The 16,669-nt window shown below is 38.8% G+C and overlaps 1 protein-coding gene across 1 annotated transcript in view; it reads left to right on the top strand.

The window, feature by feature from the left end:
* Window positions 1–844: 844 nt before the first annotated feature.
* poldip3 (polymerase (DNA-directed), delta interacting protein 3) overlaps window positions 845–16,669 on the top strand; it is a 42,806-nt gene continuing 26,981 nt past the window's right edge. The window contains exons 1-3 of the mRNA XM_028815345.2: window positions 845–954; window positions 10,567–10,748; window positions 10,929–11,236. Coding sequence (XP_028671178.1) covers window positions 890–954; window positions 10,567–10,748; window positions 10,929–11,236 — 555 coding nt within the window. The 5' untranslated portion in view covers window positions 845–889. The remainder of the gene's footprint in view (window positions 955–10,566; window positions 10,749–10,928; window positions 11,237–16,669) is intronic.

Below are 16,669 nucleotides of genomic sequence, written 5' to 3'. Positions count from 1 at the left end.
ACAAAATGTTTTTGAAAAAGGTACTGAATGGAGTGTTAAAATCTGTTGAAGTGTCAAGCTAAAATCATTGGTGGTAATGGTGTTGAACATTGAAAGATCATATGAAGAACATAAAAAATTAACAAATGGCAGGAGACCATTCAGCTCATCAAGCCCGTTTGTTTAGCTAATAGATAAGCTGCCCCAATATCTCATCCTGATTCTTCTTAAAAGTTGTCAAGGTTTCTGCTTCAGCTCCATATGTCTATAGTTTGTTCCAGAGACCCACAACTTTTTTTTGTAAAGAAGTGCTTCCTGGCTTTAGTTCCCTTAATTTCCACTGATGTCCTTGAGTACCTGATTCACCATTAAGTTGAAAGAAAACTGCAAGATTTAGTTTATCAATGTCTTTGTGGATCTTGTACACCTGGATTAGGTCCCCATGCAATCTCCTCTGCTCAAGACTAAACAGATTTAATTCTCAGGGTAGGACATGTCCTAAAGTCTTGGGATGCACATGGTTGCTCTTCTCTGAATAGCTTCAAGTGCAGTAATGTCTTTCTTGTAGCGTGGTGCTCATAACCAGGTAGAGTTTTGCTAGAGCAAAACTAGTCAGTTTTTCCTATTGTATAATTACACAAAGGAACATCTATTATTATTATTATTATTATTAATAATAATAATAATAACAATAATAACAATAACAATAATAATAATAATAATAATAATACGACTGTTATATTAGCCTAATTCTAGAGTTTACTCGGTAGTCTTCAGTAGTCGTCAAGATGCACCACACAAACTTGCACTGCGGCTCCACAAAGGCGTTTTCGAAATTCTCGTTTCATCTCAAAGGTTTGTCCTCCCGCGGTAGCCGTCTTGCCCATTCTTTCCGCTCCCTGGCAACAAGATGGCGGACTTGTCCCTAGATGAGTTGATTCGACAGCGCGGATTCAATCATAAAGGGAATAACAGGTAAACTGGGACAAATATCATTGAAATGTATATATTTTTATTTCTTACCTAAGCGAGAGGTTCCAGGTGATCGATTATCAGTTTGTTAGTATTCTTTTCCTTTTTATTCACCCATAGTGCTTGTTTTCATGGTGTAAACGGCCCCAAAAGCCCACCTCTCTAATGTCTGATTGGACACTCCTTTACTCGTTCTCGTTTGTAATTGGCTGGAGCTTTTTCCTTCATTTTACTATTCGTCACCGTGAATGTCACTTACGTGTAGGCAATCGGAAAGGCCAGCTTTTCTTTCGTTTGTATGAAAAAAACAAAGCATAGTATCGCCAAGTTGGTTTAAGAAAAGCATGGAAATCATAAGCACACGTAATAACGGCATCACGATGGCAAACACGCGTTGCTTTTAATCCTCTTTTTGGAGTTTAAAGTAAATATTCCTGGTGTTATTTTTATAGGATTTGTTGTGCACTTCACACGTGTGTGTAGTTGGCTCTTATTAATACTGAAGTTTCCAACTGTGTATTGATTTCAGGCCCCTTGCTGCACTCTAAACTTTTACTGACTTGTAGAAAATGGACCCAGCGTCTTTGATGCGCTGAATGGCATTACTTCCGCTTTGAAACGTTAGCGGCTTGTAATGAAAGTTAGTGATTTGAGGTGGTAGCATCATTCATCTCTTTGTAAGGGCATCGGTTACATTACTGCACTTGGGAGTGGTTGTGTGAGTGCGGCCGTGATGGAATGCCGTTCCATCCGTGGTTGTTTTCCGTTTTACTGTCGTTGATACCGGCAGACGTCACTGCGCCCTGGTAATGGACAAGGCAGATAGCTGGGGGAAACATCCTCAACTTGTATCCGAAATGCCAAGTTCCAAAGATTGGTTTTGATTGGCGCAATCATTAACGGGCTGTGCTATATCATCTACTACATTTTAGTGGAACTGTCATTTTGGTGTGCTTTTCTAAATGACGTGGTTGTGAAAGTGTTTTAATCCTTTCTCGGAAAGCTGTGATTTACTGGAGTCTTCAGTCATGCATTCAATGACGTTTGCCAGGATTGACAAAATGATCTGTACAGCATCATATACAGTATATAAATGTATTGTGTATAATCAAGTACGTCTTATTCATTATGGCTGGACAAAAGTAGCTAAAAGAAATAAGGGAACAACAAGAATGCATCACTGACCTTTCTTTCCTTAACTTAAGCAAGGAGCCAGTGTGTTTGTTTATCCATAGTCCAGAAATGGCTGTTAACTGTTTTTTCCTAAAGCAAAAGTGTGTCCATTTCTCAGAGGTACGTCATGTGCATGATATTTTACCAGTTATACTTCCCTCTAAAATTATACATATTCTTGAAATTTTGATTTATTAGTTACTAGCCACAAATGTTCATCTGTGAAATTTGGCAAAGCTTTTTTTTTTTTGAATAGGCTATGTTCATCAGTAACCTTGTTCACAAAATATTTTCCTGGAAATTTGCTGTGCCTCCAGCTTATACAAATATTTTTTTTCCCCCAGCATCCCATGATACCATAGCCAACATGACTACACAGCTGTAGCAGCCATGTGCTTAAAAATGAAGGTGCCATTGTGGTTCTTCAAAGCGAATGCCATAGGGGAACCATTTTTGCTTCCCGAAAGACCCATCCGCATGAAGGTTCCAGAATGAACCTTCATTTAAATAGATCTGTAATAGACTCTATACCACAGGTGTCAAACTCTGGTCCTGGAGGGCTGCAGTGACTGCCGGTTTTCATTCTAACCATCTTCATTAGTGACCAGTTTTTTGCTGCTAATTAACTTCTTTTGCCTTAATTTTAATTAACTTGACTCAGCCCCTTTGTTGTTTCTTTTTCCTTAATTAGCAGCAAAACAATGATGAGACACAAAACGAGCTGCCCACACAACCAGCTATCCACAATATCTGAAAATAAAGAAAGGTGAAGGTCTCGGTAAGACTGATCTCTCAGATCACCAAAACATTTTGACGGTGTTCTTAGAAAAAACACAAAATCAACAATTTTGGAAATGTCTGCTGTGGCAGAATGAGAGCATCAATAAGCCATGGAATTAAAGAACAAGTTTAATTAACAGCAAGAATCAGCTTCTTATTAAGAAACTGGTTGGAGTGAAATTGGTTGGAGTTTGAAGACCCAATTTAGCTGGTCATCTGTTGGCTCGTTTCACATCTCATTTCTGTTTGTCTGTGATTTAATGAAGAAAGGAATCAAGTCAGAGCACTGGATCCTTAAAAACAGGGCTATTAAAACAAAGGGCAAATGAGTTAATTAGCAGTGAAAACTGGTCACTGATTAGGAAAAGGGTCAGAATGAAAACCTGCAGCCACTGCGGCCCTCCAGACCCGGAGTTCGACACCCCTGCTCTATACAATACTTTATTTTATACAGTAAATAATGATGAATAAATGGTAACATATCCGTGAAATTTCTACATATTAGGGTTTTTTTTTTTTTGCAAAGCGCATAGAACCATCTTAATATGCAAAGAACCCTTGCCAGAATGAAATGGTGCTTTGTCAAGTAGTGGTTCAACATGACCATACAACCCAATAAAGAACCATAAAATGTCATTAAAAAAACATTATTTTTGAGAGTGCCTGTGCAAAGCTTTCAGGCTTTTGTACTGTAAGCATACTCCACCTTGCATGATACATCACTGCCCAATCTGTGTGGCGCATGCATTATGTTACTACTCCTGCCTGAATTGCATCTCATATGCATTAAAAATTCTGGATTTTCATTTTAGGGGTACATTAGCTAACCACAATGAGAACATTAAGAAAGTACTTTCTTAGTCTGTATAGATTCATTATAAATTGATCCCTTGCAACCTAGGCTCTCTGGTGATGCAGGTACACAACAGTATGCATACACTATTTGCTGGTACACCAAAAATGGAAGTGCCAGTACAGGGTAGCGCAAAACCAATCTTTGATTCTTACCAACTCACCATGTGCAGGGTCCATATAGGGAGGTGCAGTACATAAATTTTATGTCATGTTTATATTCTAATAACACAGTCTCTGACAGCTGAGTGTGAGTCTTAAGTTGAATTGAAATATTTAAAAATACTATTGTTTAACATTGTTCAGTATGATTATGTCAGGGAAGACCTGGCATGTGAACCACAGCCTTATTGTTGCACAGCGACAGCGTGACCACTGTGGCACCATGCTGCCCATACCAAATTACAGATGTGAATTTAACTAATTTTTCCATTATTGAAACCTCTTAAAGCAATTTAGGGTTTTTTTTTGTCCAGGTTTTATCTCAGCAGCATTTTGTGCATGCATGAACCAAGTTCCCATGGATGGGGTGCCACTGTCTTGCATGGTATATTCACTGATTTGTGGTTAATTTAGAGCAGTGGCTCTCAACAGTCAGTCCTCAGGGCTCCCAGTGGCTGCAGGTTTTTGTCCCAACTCATTTATTTTCTTAACTGGACTCCTACCTTAATTAAACAAGCCATTATTTCCCAATTTCTGTATTTTTTTTTACTAATCATCTTTAAGTCACATACTGGTTAAACTGTATTTTTACTGAATGAAGCAGGGATTTATATCTGTTAGTTGAGTAAAATCATTTGTTTTCCTTTTAAATATATATTTACTGTTCCAAAAAAAATGAAGGGAACAGTTAATCATCACAGTCTAACACCAAGTCACTTAAGTTTTAGGGATATCAATCTGCCCAGTTAAGAAGCATAAGTGATTGTCAATCAACTTCACCTGCTTTGGTACAAATAAAAGTGACAACTGGTACACTGGAGAGGCAGCAGCAGGACAGCCCTAAAAAGGGAAAGGTTTTGCAGATGGTGGCCACAGACAATTGCTCTCTCCTAATCCTTGCACACAAGAGCAGATATTGGTCCTGCTGCTGGGTTGATGCCCTTCCACAGACCTGTCCAGCTGTCTTCATGTAATGGCTTATCTCCTCCATGCTGTTCAGACTGTGCTGGGAGAGACAGCAAACCTTCTAGCGGCTGCACGTGTGGGTGTGCCATCCTGGAGGAGCTGGACTATCCATCCTGAATTGGCTGCAGCTACAGCCCGATGCTACCAGTAGTGACAAGGATACTAACAAAATGCAAAACTAGAGAAGAATGAGTCAGGAAGGATAAAGAGAGTACAATTGTCTGTGAGCACCACTTGTAAAACCATTTCCTGTTGGGAGTTGTCCTGCTGCTGCCTGTCCAGTGTACCAGTTGTCACTTTCATTTGTACCAAAGCAGGTGAAGTTGATTGACAACCACTTAAGCTTCCTAACTGGACAGATATTCCCGAGGCTTAATTGACTTTTTATAAAACTGTGATGATTAGATAGATAGATACTTTATTAATCCCAAGGGGAAATTCACATATTCCAGCAGCAGCATACTGATACAAAAAAAAATATTAAATTAAAGAGTAATAAAAATGCAGGTAAAAACAGACAATAACTTTGAATAATGTTAACGTTTACCCCCCCGGGTGGAATTGAAGAGTCGCATAGTTTGGGGGAGGAACGATCTTCTCAGTCTGGTAGTGGAGCAGGACAGTGACAGCAGTCTGTCACTGAAGCTGCTCCTCTGTCTGGAGATGATCCTGTTTAGTGGACGCAGTGGATTCTCCATAATTGATAGGAGCCTGCTGAGCGCCCATCGCTCCGCCACAGATGTCAAGCTGTCCAGCTCCATGCCTACAATAGAGCCTGCCTTCCTCACCAGTTTGTCCAGGCGTGAGGCGTCCTTCGTCTTAATGCTGCCACCCAGCACACCACCGCGTAGAAGAGGGCGCTCGCCACAACCGTCTGATAGAACATCTGCAGCATCTTATTGCAGATGTTGAAGGACGCCAGCCTTCTAAGGAAGTATAACCGTCTCTGTCCTCTCTTGCACAGAGCATCAGTATTGGCAGTCCAGTCCAATTTATCATCCAGCTGCACTCCCAGTTATTTATAGGTCTGCACCCTCTGCACACAGTCACCTCTGATGATCACGGGGTCCATGAGGGCTCTGAGCCTCCTAAAATCCACCACCAACTCCTTGGTTTTGCTGGTGTTCAGGTGTAGGTGGTTTGAGTCGCACCATTTAACAAAGTCCATGAAGAGGTCCCTATACTCCTCCTCCTGCCCACTCCTGATGCAGCCCACGATAGCAGTGTCGTCAGCGAACTTTTGCATGTGGCAGGACTTCGAGTTGTATTGGAAGTCCGATGTATATAGGCTGAACAGGACCGGAGAAAGTACAGTTCCCTGCGGCAATCCTGTGTTGCTGACCACAATGTCAGAACTGCAGTTCCCGAGACGCTCATACTGAGGTCTGTTTGTAAGATAGTCCACGATCCATGCCACTAGGTATGAATCTACTCCCATCTCTGTCAGCTTGTCCCTAAGGAGCAGAGGTTGGATTGTGTTGAAGGCGCTAGAGAAGTCTAGAAACATAATTCTTACAGCACCACTGCTTCTGTCCAAGTAGGAGAGTGATCGCTGTAGCATATAGATGATGGCATCCTCCGCTCCCACCTTCTTCTGGTATGCGAACTGCAGAGGGTCGAGGGCGTGTTGGACCCGTGGCCTCAGGTGGTGAAGCAGCAGCCTCTCCATGGTCTTCATCACATGTGACGTCAGAGCATCAGGCCGGAAGTCGTTCAGCTCACTAGGACGTGATACCTTTGGGACTGGGGTGATGCAAGATGTTTTCCAAAGCCTCAGGACTCTCCCCTGTTCCAGGCTCAGGTTGAAGATGCACTGTAGAGGACTCCCCAGCTCTGATGCACAGACCTTCAGCAGTCATGGCGATACTCCATCTGGACCCGCTGCTTTGCTGGCACAAAGTCTCTTCAGCCCTCTGCTTTTGAGCAGTGTATTGTAATGTTCTGTTTATTTAGAAAATTACTTACTTATAACAACTCGCGTAGTAAAGCTGACATAGCTTCTCCTTTCAGAGTCATTTGCACTGGTGTCTGCTCTGCTCACCATTGTATCTGAATATAGACAGTTAAGTACCTCCTTAGCTTTACATTTTTCCTCAAAAAGCATGTTAAAAGCGTTGCATTTTTTGACTTGAAAAATTACGTTTTTATTAAATCTCATCTTTCTAGTGTAAAATGAGCAAAACACTAAAAGTACAAAGTTAGAAGTGTAAAAAAATGTATTAATGGTACAAATGATATTAATGACAAATAATAATAGTAATGATGATAATACTGTATATAGTGTCAAAATATTTCTTTTGTGTGGTATATTTTTGAATGGGAAAACCAATTAGGTGTACGGTCATTTACCCAACACTGTTCATCATAACTGTTTATCTCAACAGCAATTCATTCAATCACATCATCAAGAAATAACTTCAGGTAATTAAGTGGGTCTGCGCTATCAGTGTTCACTTTCATTCCTGGCTGCCACACAAAATCAAAACAAGGTGGTGCTGGATTATTTGAAGCAGGGTTAACAGAAACACAAACCCAAGCATCACTTTCAGATTCATCAAAATCACTTTCAGTTTCACTGTTTGTTTCAGTTTCACTGCCTGAAGACCGATTCACTTTGTCATCACTGCACGTATCGCTGTCAAAGCGTGCAACACCTGGGCTGCTGAAAAACGTTTTTTATGAAATGCCATTATGAGGCTAGGAGAAGATGCGCCTACACTGTTGCCCGGGTAATGCTCGGACTTGACACTTACGTAAGACAAGCCTACACTGTTGCCTGGGTAACACTCAGACTTGACGCTTATGTAAGACAAGCCTACACTGTTGCCCGTGTAACGTTCAGACTTGACGCTTAGGTAAGACATGCCTACACTGTTGCCCGGGTAACGGTCAAACTTGACGCTTATGTAAGACACGCCTACACAGTTGCCAGCGTAAAGCACAGGACTAGCGCTGTTGGCGTTTTTACAGCCTGAATAATCCTCTGATCTAACGTATATGTGAGATGCGCCTATACAGTTGCCTGAGTGGTACTCGGGATTAACAGTATTAGCACTGTTTTTACAGCCTGTGTGATTCTCAGGTTTAATGCTAGGGAGGTCAAGAAAGCAAACTCCACAGAGAAAAATAATTAAAAAAATAAAAAAGTATTTAAAGATACATAAAAATCAAATAAAGTATGTATTAATTTCCTAGAAGTGAAAATCTGACACTACTGCAGTTTCCTAAGAGCAAAATTAAAGGAAGAAATGGGTCAGCTAATTAAGCAATATGATCCTTTAAAGGTAACTGACTTGACTGACCACAGTGGACCCTCAGGACTGAGCATTAAGAACCACAAGGGAACAATCTTTGCAAATACAGTCATCCAAACTCCCATCTAGAAAGAGCACGAGGCAGGGAGCTGTTACCCAGCAGTTCTAGCTATGTTTTTGCTACTAATTACTTGTTTGGTTTTGTTAATTCTGAGTTTAATTTCATGCTGCCTTGTTGCCCATGCCTCATGCCAGTATTTGTGACGTTAAAATTGTCTTGAGTCCAATCAAATGTGTAAAAAAATGAAGAAGTCTGCAACATGATTTCTTGCTGTGTTTTCATTTGTAATGATTCAGAGATACCCAGAATGCAAAATTCATGTTTGAGCTTCAGTCATTGAAAATACAAAATGGCTTAATCCAATTGTATTACCCTTGGCATTTCTGTCAAAATGGTACGAAACAGAATTCAGTAGTATTTATTTCTAAAATTGAATTATGTCACTTAATTGATTACTGCTTTTTCTTACTCAGTTTATCATTTTTTCTGTAATTATTATATAGCAGTTGTTCTAACTGTTGGTATATACAGCATATCGGTGCTCTTATACTTGTTCTCCCACAGCATCTTTTTAATCTAGTCAAGGTATGGGATATGCTTTTAGAATAAATTAAGCCAGCACATTTGCTTTGTGTATCTGTGCAGTGTACTGTGTGTGCTCATGTTTGGGTGGTTGTCATCTATTGTACCAGGCTGAGCCCTAGCAGTAGATCTTCCATAATCCAAAACATGTATCATATCTATTGTGGACGAAAAAGGCACACTGACAGCAGGCAGATAATATTTCTTTAGTTCTCTTTATTATTTTACTCGGAGTCACAGTGAGCAGGTTTCAGAAAAGCAGGCAATCAATATTACATGACAGTGTCAGGGCTCTCTGAACAACTGTTTATTGGGTGGGGCAGGTTTTTATACCCCTAGAATGCGTGATTTAATATTCATTATGAAAATGCAACAGTCAACACTTTATTATACACAATCCTTGAGCCCCTTCAATGCTTCTTGTGCAACTTGATTCTTTGGCTCCTTGTTATGGCGTTCAGATGTAAACAAAGGGAGAACGTGATAAGGCAGTCTCAGTGTGGAAGCTTAGACCTTGAGTCCTTCTGACAAATATTTTTTCTGTTTGCTCAGCAAATCATGTTTTTAAAGCTTACTTCTGCTTAACTCCTTAGACAAGGATTAGTACAAGGGAACGAAGAGAACATTCATCTTCCACACTATGAAAATTACTTGATGACTATTTGAAACTGTTAAAAGTGTTTAGACTGTAGTGGTAGAAATTTAAATGTACAGTAGTACCTCTGGTCACGACCGTAATTCGTTCCAAAACTCTGGACACGACCCGAACGTAATTTCCCCAAAGGACTGTATGTAAATACAATTAATCTGTTCCAGACCGTACGAACTGTATGTAAATATATATTTTTTTAAGCACAAAAATAGTTAATTATACCATACAATGCACAGTGTAATAGTAAACTAAATGTAAAAACATTCAATAACACTGAGAAAACCTTGAACAACAGAGAAAACATTATAAGAGTTAGTGCTAGACCCTTACGAACCGCTCGCTGTAAACACTTTATTTATGAGTTTTAAGCACAGGGAAAAAAATTAAATGCCATTTCTCTTGCGAAAGGTTTTAAACCATCCTCTACTGGCTTAATTCCTCACCTTCTCCACTCGAAGAAGGATTTTTTTTTTCAGCAAATCGGCATGAATCTTCCTGGCTTTCTCGCATATGATCGCCTCGCTTACGCTATCCCCTGCAAGTTGCTTCTCGCCCAACTACACTAGCAACAGTTTTTCCACCTCTTCCAGCACTTGAGGCCTCTGCTTGGTTAACATTATAACTCCTTTTGCTTTGTTAGGCCCTGTATACGCAAACAAAAGAAAATGGGAAACGGAGAATGGCAAATCATTGTCGTGTACGAACGCGCATAGGGAAACTGACCGCCAGTGTTTTTGTTCGCCACCAGAGCGTGTGGTCGTAAACAGATGCAAAATTTTGCCAAACTTTTTGATCGAAACCCAATTTGCATGTGTTCGGAAATGTTCGTGACCAGAGCTTCTACTGTATCTATATTGCAGGATTCATGGTGGTGCCTTATTAATTGCTTTAAATCTGAAGACACAGTAATCATGCCCTTTTTTTAATTAGTCATAAGTATTATTTTTTTTATTGTTAGTCTTCATCTTAATAATATTGCATTTCAAATTTGGAAGGCTAGGGGATATTGCAATATACAAAATAAAGTCCAGTCTGAAATGTTTAAATAGATGGCCATCATCTAATTCATCTGTATTGTAAATTCTGAAAAGGAATGCTGTGTTAGTGATACATTTTCACTTTTATATTCACAGAATGCTTATGCGAGGAGGTGGTGGTGGTCCTGGAGGTATCCGTTCTCGAATTGGACCTCCAATCAAGCAGTCTATTGGAGGGGCATCCCTGTTAATGCAGCGTGGCGGAACTTTTGATGCCCGGCAGAAAATTGGTGTGACAGACGCAAGACTTCGACTGAGTGGTGGCATGGTCAGCGCTGGTATGTTTGGTTTCCTCCTTAATCTGATGACTGACCAATGTTACATATATTTATTCTTTATTGATATTTAAACAACCAATCAAAATTAGTTAAAGCATTTTGCATATTATACTGCTTATTATATTGAATTCTCTCCTGTGCTGTATTATTAAATAAGATTTTTTTTCCAAACTTTTTTAGGTGGTATACCAATAAAAGATGCCAGAGAAAAACTTGGTCAAAAAGATGCCCGCTTTCGAATCCGAGGCAAAGTGCAAGATGCCAGGGAAACCATAAACTCTAGAAAGCAGCAAAGCCAAAATCAAATGCAACATCAAGATGGACTAATTACAGGAAGCAATTCCACAGATCATCTAGGTGGAGTCAAAAAATTACTCGATGCGCGGGAGAGGTTGAGCCTGAAGAGAAGCATTCCAATAACCACACCAACCATGGGGTCAGCAAACAGCGCGGCTACTTCTACTATGAAAATCACAAAGACCATACAGGTACATTAAAAATGAGGTGCTAGTAGTTCTCATTTTCTGATAGAGTAACTTTGTTTTGTAGCATATGGAAGCTGAACAATATAAATTTTGGACTCTCCCAAAAATGATTCCTTTACCAAAATCTGCTTATACAAGTGTAGGGTCACAAATTGACAGAGTTTGTCCAGGGCAACAACACTTTATTTTTAGGCGCAACACACTTTATATTGCCCCAGTTGCACTAGTCATAGCAAATCTTTATGGTTTTTGAAAGTGGTGGGTTGGATATAATAGAATGGTCATGCAGTTTTTTTTTTTTTTTATTTATTTATTGCACGGTCTAATTGATGCATTGTTGGCACATATTGGGACATTAATTTTTATTTTTGCTCCATGTCAATTGTGTTTCCCTTCTGCAATATGTTTTCCAGCATGACTTTGTTAGCTGTTTAGAAAGTACTTTGGTGATGTCAGAAAGAATTTGACAGGATTTCGTGAATGGTTTGTACTCATGCCGGGGGAGAGTGGAAGCAATGATTGGATGGGAGAAGGAGAATGAGTATAATCAGCGTGTATGGGTAAAAGCTGAATTGGGTCAAAGTGGCCAGCAGTAGGTACAGTTACATGTTGCATCAATGTATATTCTGTACTCTCTAAGTGAGCAATCCCCAGTCTTACTGTGAAGATTCTATGCCAGTACTCTAAGACATTTCTGTCTCTCTATTATAAAAGAAAATCTTGAGGCGAGACTATTTCCAAGAGATTTTTTTCAAGTCCCATCCTCCTTTCAACCAATTACGGTTAACGGCCCACCCCCATGGTCCTCTCACCTCTCCTTCATGTGAATGCTTTTGTCAGACACAGTTCCTGCGCTCTCAGCTCTTATACATTTTTTGGTTTTCCTCACTTCAAGTACCCAATAAAAGAAGACTTATTATGTCCAAATCTTAATGAAGAATTTCATCCGGAAGGGTTATCAACAGAAGAAATGAGTATGTGGGAAATCCTAGCACCGAGAAACGATGAAGTCAAACGAATTAATGCGAAAATTGTTGATCGGTCACACAGCAAATTGGTTAAATTCTTATCAATAGACTATGCTGAAACAGTTGGTGGTGATTGTACGCAAGATGAAAACATCAACTTACAATATCCCGAGGAATATCTGCAACCGTTAACACTATCCAGTCTTCCACTGGCCAAATTACTGTTGAAAGAAGGATATATCATAATATTATTGCATAATTTATGTATGAGTGATGGGCTATGCAATATGACAAGATTAGTTGTATTCAAAACTGGTCGAACAATTCTGACATGTAAAATTTTAACAGGTGACAAGAAATATAATGTAGACATTAGACACCAAAGGAGATCTTGATGTGCCATTCATATTAAAACGTTTGCAGTTTCTCGTTAGAATAACTATTGCTATGACAACAAATCAAAGGGACAAACATTCGAAAAAGTCATTTTATTTATTATAGAGAAAGAAACGATATTCACTCACGAGCAGTTATACGTTGTGTTGTCACGATGTAACTCCAAACACAGAATCAAATTTCAAAGCGATATCTCTCTATTATAAAAAAAAACCCTGGAGAGAAACAGTAGGGCGTCAAGATGTGATCTTCACGTTAAGATCACGGAAGAAAGTTAAAAGACCTGCGAGGACCTTAAACATTAGACATTGTGCCAAGAGATTGACCCGATGATGTAGAACATGAGATTCTTGCAAGACATGCCCTACTTTCAATCAATATCCAATAAGACAACGGGGCAGCAAAACATTCAGTCTTGTAAAGGATGTGAGCACACACAGATCCAGGGTCTCAGCGCATATAAAGCGTATAAGGACAATACGTTATAAATGAAACATCGATGAGTAAGCAAAGAAGAAAGCAGTGCGGAGAAAAGAGACTCAAAAGCGTTGGAGAGAAAAAAGAGCAAAAAAGAAAAAATAATCTAGGTGCAAATTCAGAAAATAAGGAAAGTAATTATCAGCCCGTAACAAGTGGAATTGAAACAAAGCACGCCCAATCGGGCTAAGAATTAAAAGACAAGTAGAACTTCATAAAGACGTTCAAAAAACGTTGCCGCTATACACATGCAGAGCAGATTATGAAGCAGTGGAATTCGAAAGGCTCAAAAAAAAAATCGTATGCACGATACAAATGTGGAGAAAGTTAAAGAATACGAAAGTAGGAAAATTAGAAAGTATAAAAAAAAGAAAGTAAAGATCGCAGTAGTATAAACAAACTGAAATTATTACTCCAAAAAGGGAAAATAATCACCACGGACCAGGTGTCACTGGAAAAGAAGCAGGACAAAGCGAGGTCAGAAATAAAAGACAGAGTAGAAAACAAAGTAAAGCGTCATAAAGAGGTTGCAAAACAAAGGGGACAAACACATGCAGAGCAGGTTAGAGATAATGAAAACTGGAATTCAAAAGACTTAAAAAAATGTAGGCGCAAAACACATGCAGAGCAAGATACAGAATATGAAAGCAGAAAAAAATGACAGTGTCAAAAAAAGAAAGTAAACATCACATTAGTGCAAATAAAGAGAGATTATTACTCGGAGAAATAACAAAAAGGCGAATAAAGATCAAATATGTGGACACAGGTGATATGTCAGAAGTATGTAAATATTATAAGGCTTTGAAGTTTAAGTCAGAGAATTTCAAAAACGGGGTTTACCTCACATGCATTTATTGGTTATTTTGCAATAAAAATTATTATGTGCTGATGACATAGATCGCTTTGTCTGTGCTGAAATTCCAAACAGAGAAACCTGACCTCATTTAAAAGATTCAGCATTTTGGGACTCGAAAGATTCCAAATATTGTTTTTACATAAGTTCTGAAATAAAAATGAAACTAATGAAATAGCAACAATTCAAAGAAAAAAAAAATCTTAAAAGTGTGTATCTGGAAAACCAAACACAGGGGTTGGCGATCAAAGCGAGCAGGGGGCGAAGCTCCCTAGTTGACAAAAAGTTAATTCCAAATATTGTTTTTACTGAAGTTTTACAGTAAAAGTGTAAGTTGAAAAAGTATTTGTGTGCTAATTTTAAAGCCAAACAGAGCGAAAATGTATAATACAATGAATACCTGTAACGCAACATGAAGCCTAATTTTCTTTCAATATGTTACATTTTACTATTTTTTACTATGGTTAATTACTCTCTGTAATGTAAAATAGTTAGGTCTATTATGCATATGTAACAATTCCCACGAAAATAACAAACTGTTTAAATTGTATGTCCACTTCCCCATATGCAAGCGGCAGAGCAGCAAAGTGGGTAGTGTCTGCCCAGGGGTTGGCGAAAGAAGCGAGCAGGGGGCAGAGCCCCCTAGTATTTATAAAAGAAATGGCATGGAGGATTTTTTTTAATTAATCTTTGTTTTCAAGCAAATAAAGAAAATAATAAATAGCAATACGTACATATGTATATTCTCAATCTGGCTTAATCCAGTTGGCAGAGGGCTGTAGCCTGTCCTGGCAGCACTGGAAGTTAGGAAAGAAACAACTGTGGACAAAGGAGCCAGCAGATCCTGTGGCATGCTCTACTTTACATTGGGCCAGCCTGAGACTTAGCAGTTCACCTGACTTGTATGTCTTTTGGAATGTGGGAGCAAAAACCCATTTAGATATCGAGATGAGGCAAACTCCACAAAAACAATAAAGTTGTGTGTGATTCGAGCACAGGATGCTGATCTGTTAAGCAGCAGTTCTAACCACTTTGCTATCATCCTTTTAAATCGATTTTTCATTCTAATTATAGTTTCAGTTTAGTTATTTTTTTATTGGTGACCTTACCTGTATTTCATATTGAGAGAGCTGATTTAATTTAAACTTAAACACTGGCTTTTCAATAAGGATTAAGAAAGCAAAAGGATTGTACAAGATGTAGATATGTCCATAAAAGACACATTGAGACTGTTTTTGCTTCAGCCATCTATGTAGTTTGTTATCTTTTGAATGTTTTATGTAATGTGTGTCTTTTGTGTTATCCCAGTATCCATCTGTTCAAGGAACAAGGATGTTTACTTTGGCAGCAATGAGCATTTCAAACTTCAGATCAAATACTTTACAGTACTTTATGCAGACAGATAATCCACATCCCCTTTTCACTTGACTGAGGTGATTAGACAGCATTGGTCTGCAGAGGCAAAGTTAAAGTTTGTTGACCAACATAACCTTTCATTTTTTCTTGAATAGGTTTTTGTTTTAACAGAATGTCATGGTCACAACCTCTTTGTAGACTTCTTTAAGAAAGTAATTTGAGTGTTTTTAAATTCCTCAGGTTCATTCCCTTTAATTGAATTCCAAGCTACAGTCATCAATTATGCCTTTGCTCTTGTAACTGTTAGGGTTATCTGGGTGAGTGTTACACTAACTTTGGTGCTCCTTTTTTGTTGTGTGTGTCCATGTTCAAAAACTTGTTATATCTGGACTGCTGACAACCATCATTCTTGTTAAACGGCATAGCCATTTATTAAAAAGTAGTGACAGTCAAGTAATGTTTCTTCTAAAGAGTAGGTTGATTTCAGCAAAACTTTTCAGCTGCATTACTCTGTGTGCACTATTCTCTGATTATAGTTATTAATTCATATGTAATAATCTGGAATTTTAATACATATGCAATACTCAAATTTATAACAAGATGAAATGTATACAGAATGTGACTTATGTGTGGAAGTTAAAAAAAAAAAAAAAAAGCAACATAACCACATGCTTTTTTAATAATACTTTGCATACAACTAAAATTATTTAAAAAAATTAAAGCCTGATTTAAAATTGCTATAAATCACAGCTCTCCATTTGCATCAGACTCCAAAAACGGTCACATTTTGGACATGGAAAAAATGACTACCAGCCATAAACATATCTCCTTTTTCATGATCAAATCTATCTGAACCATCAAAGCCTAATGTGAAGCGTCCTCTGTCCAGAGTCAACCCATGCATGGTCACGAGACCAGACAGTATACCTGGTCATGTGTTGAGGAAATGTGCCAACGAACCGGGTGATGTCCTCACAGACATCTTAAATAAATCTTTTAAGCCATTCGACCATCCCGGTATGCTTCAAATTCACCATTATCACTCTAATACCTAAGAAATCATTAGTGACGTGCATGATTTCACTATCGCCCCATAGTACTTCTGCTATCATGAAATGCTTTGAAAGACTAGTCATGGCACACATAAAGCCCAGTCTTCCTTGTTCTCTGGATCCTTTGCAACATTCATTTTGAACCACCAGAACGCTGAGGACACTATATCTTCTTCATAGAATTTAGTTCAGCATTTAACATAATTGTTCCCCAGAAGCTGATTGTGGAACTGAGTGGGTCAAAGTTTGTATTGGCCGCAACACTTGCACCATCATTACGCTAAGTTCTGAAGCCCCTCAGGGCTGCGTGCTCAGTCCTCTGCTCTCCAGTCTG

The sequence above is a fragment of the Erpetoichthys calabaricus genome, chromosome 12 (assembly GCF_900747795.2).
Source record: "Erpetoichthys calabaricus chromosome 12, fErpCal1.3, whole genome shotgun sequence".
NCBI classification, from domain to species: domain Eukaryota; kingdom Metazoa; phylum Chordata; class Cladistia; order Polypteriformes; family Polypteridae; genus Erpetoichthys; species Erpetoichthys calabaricus.
Note: the sequence above shows the minus strand (reverse complement) of the source record. Positions and strands in the feature narration are given on the sequence as shown.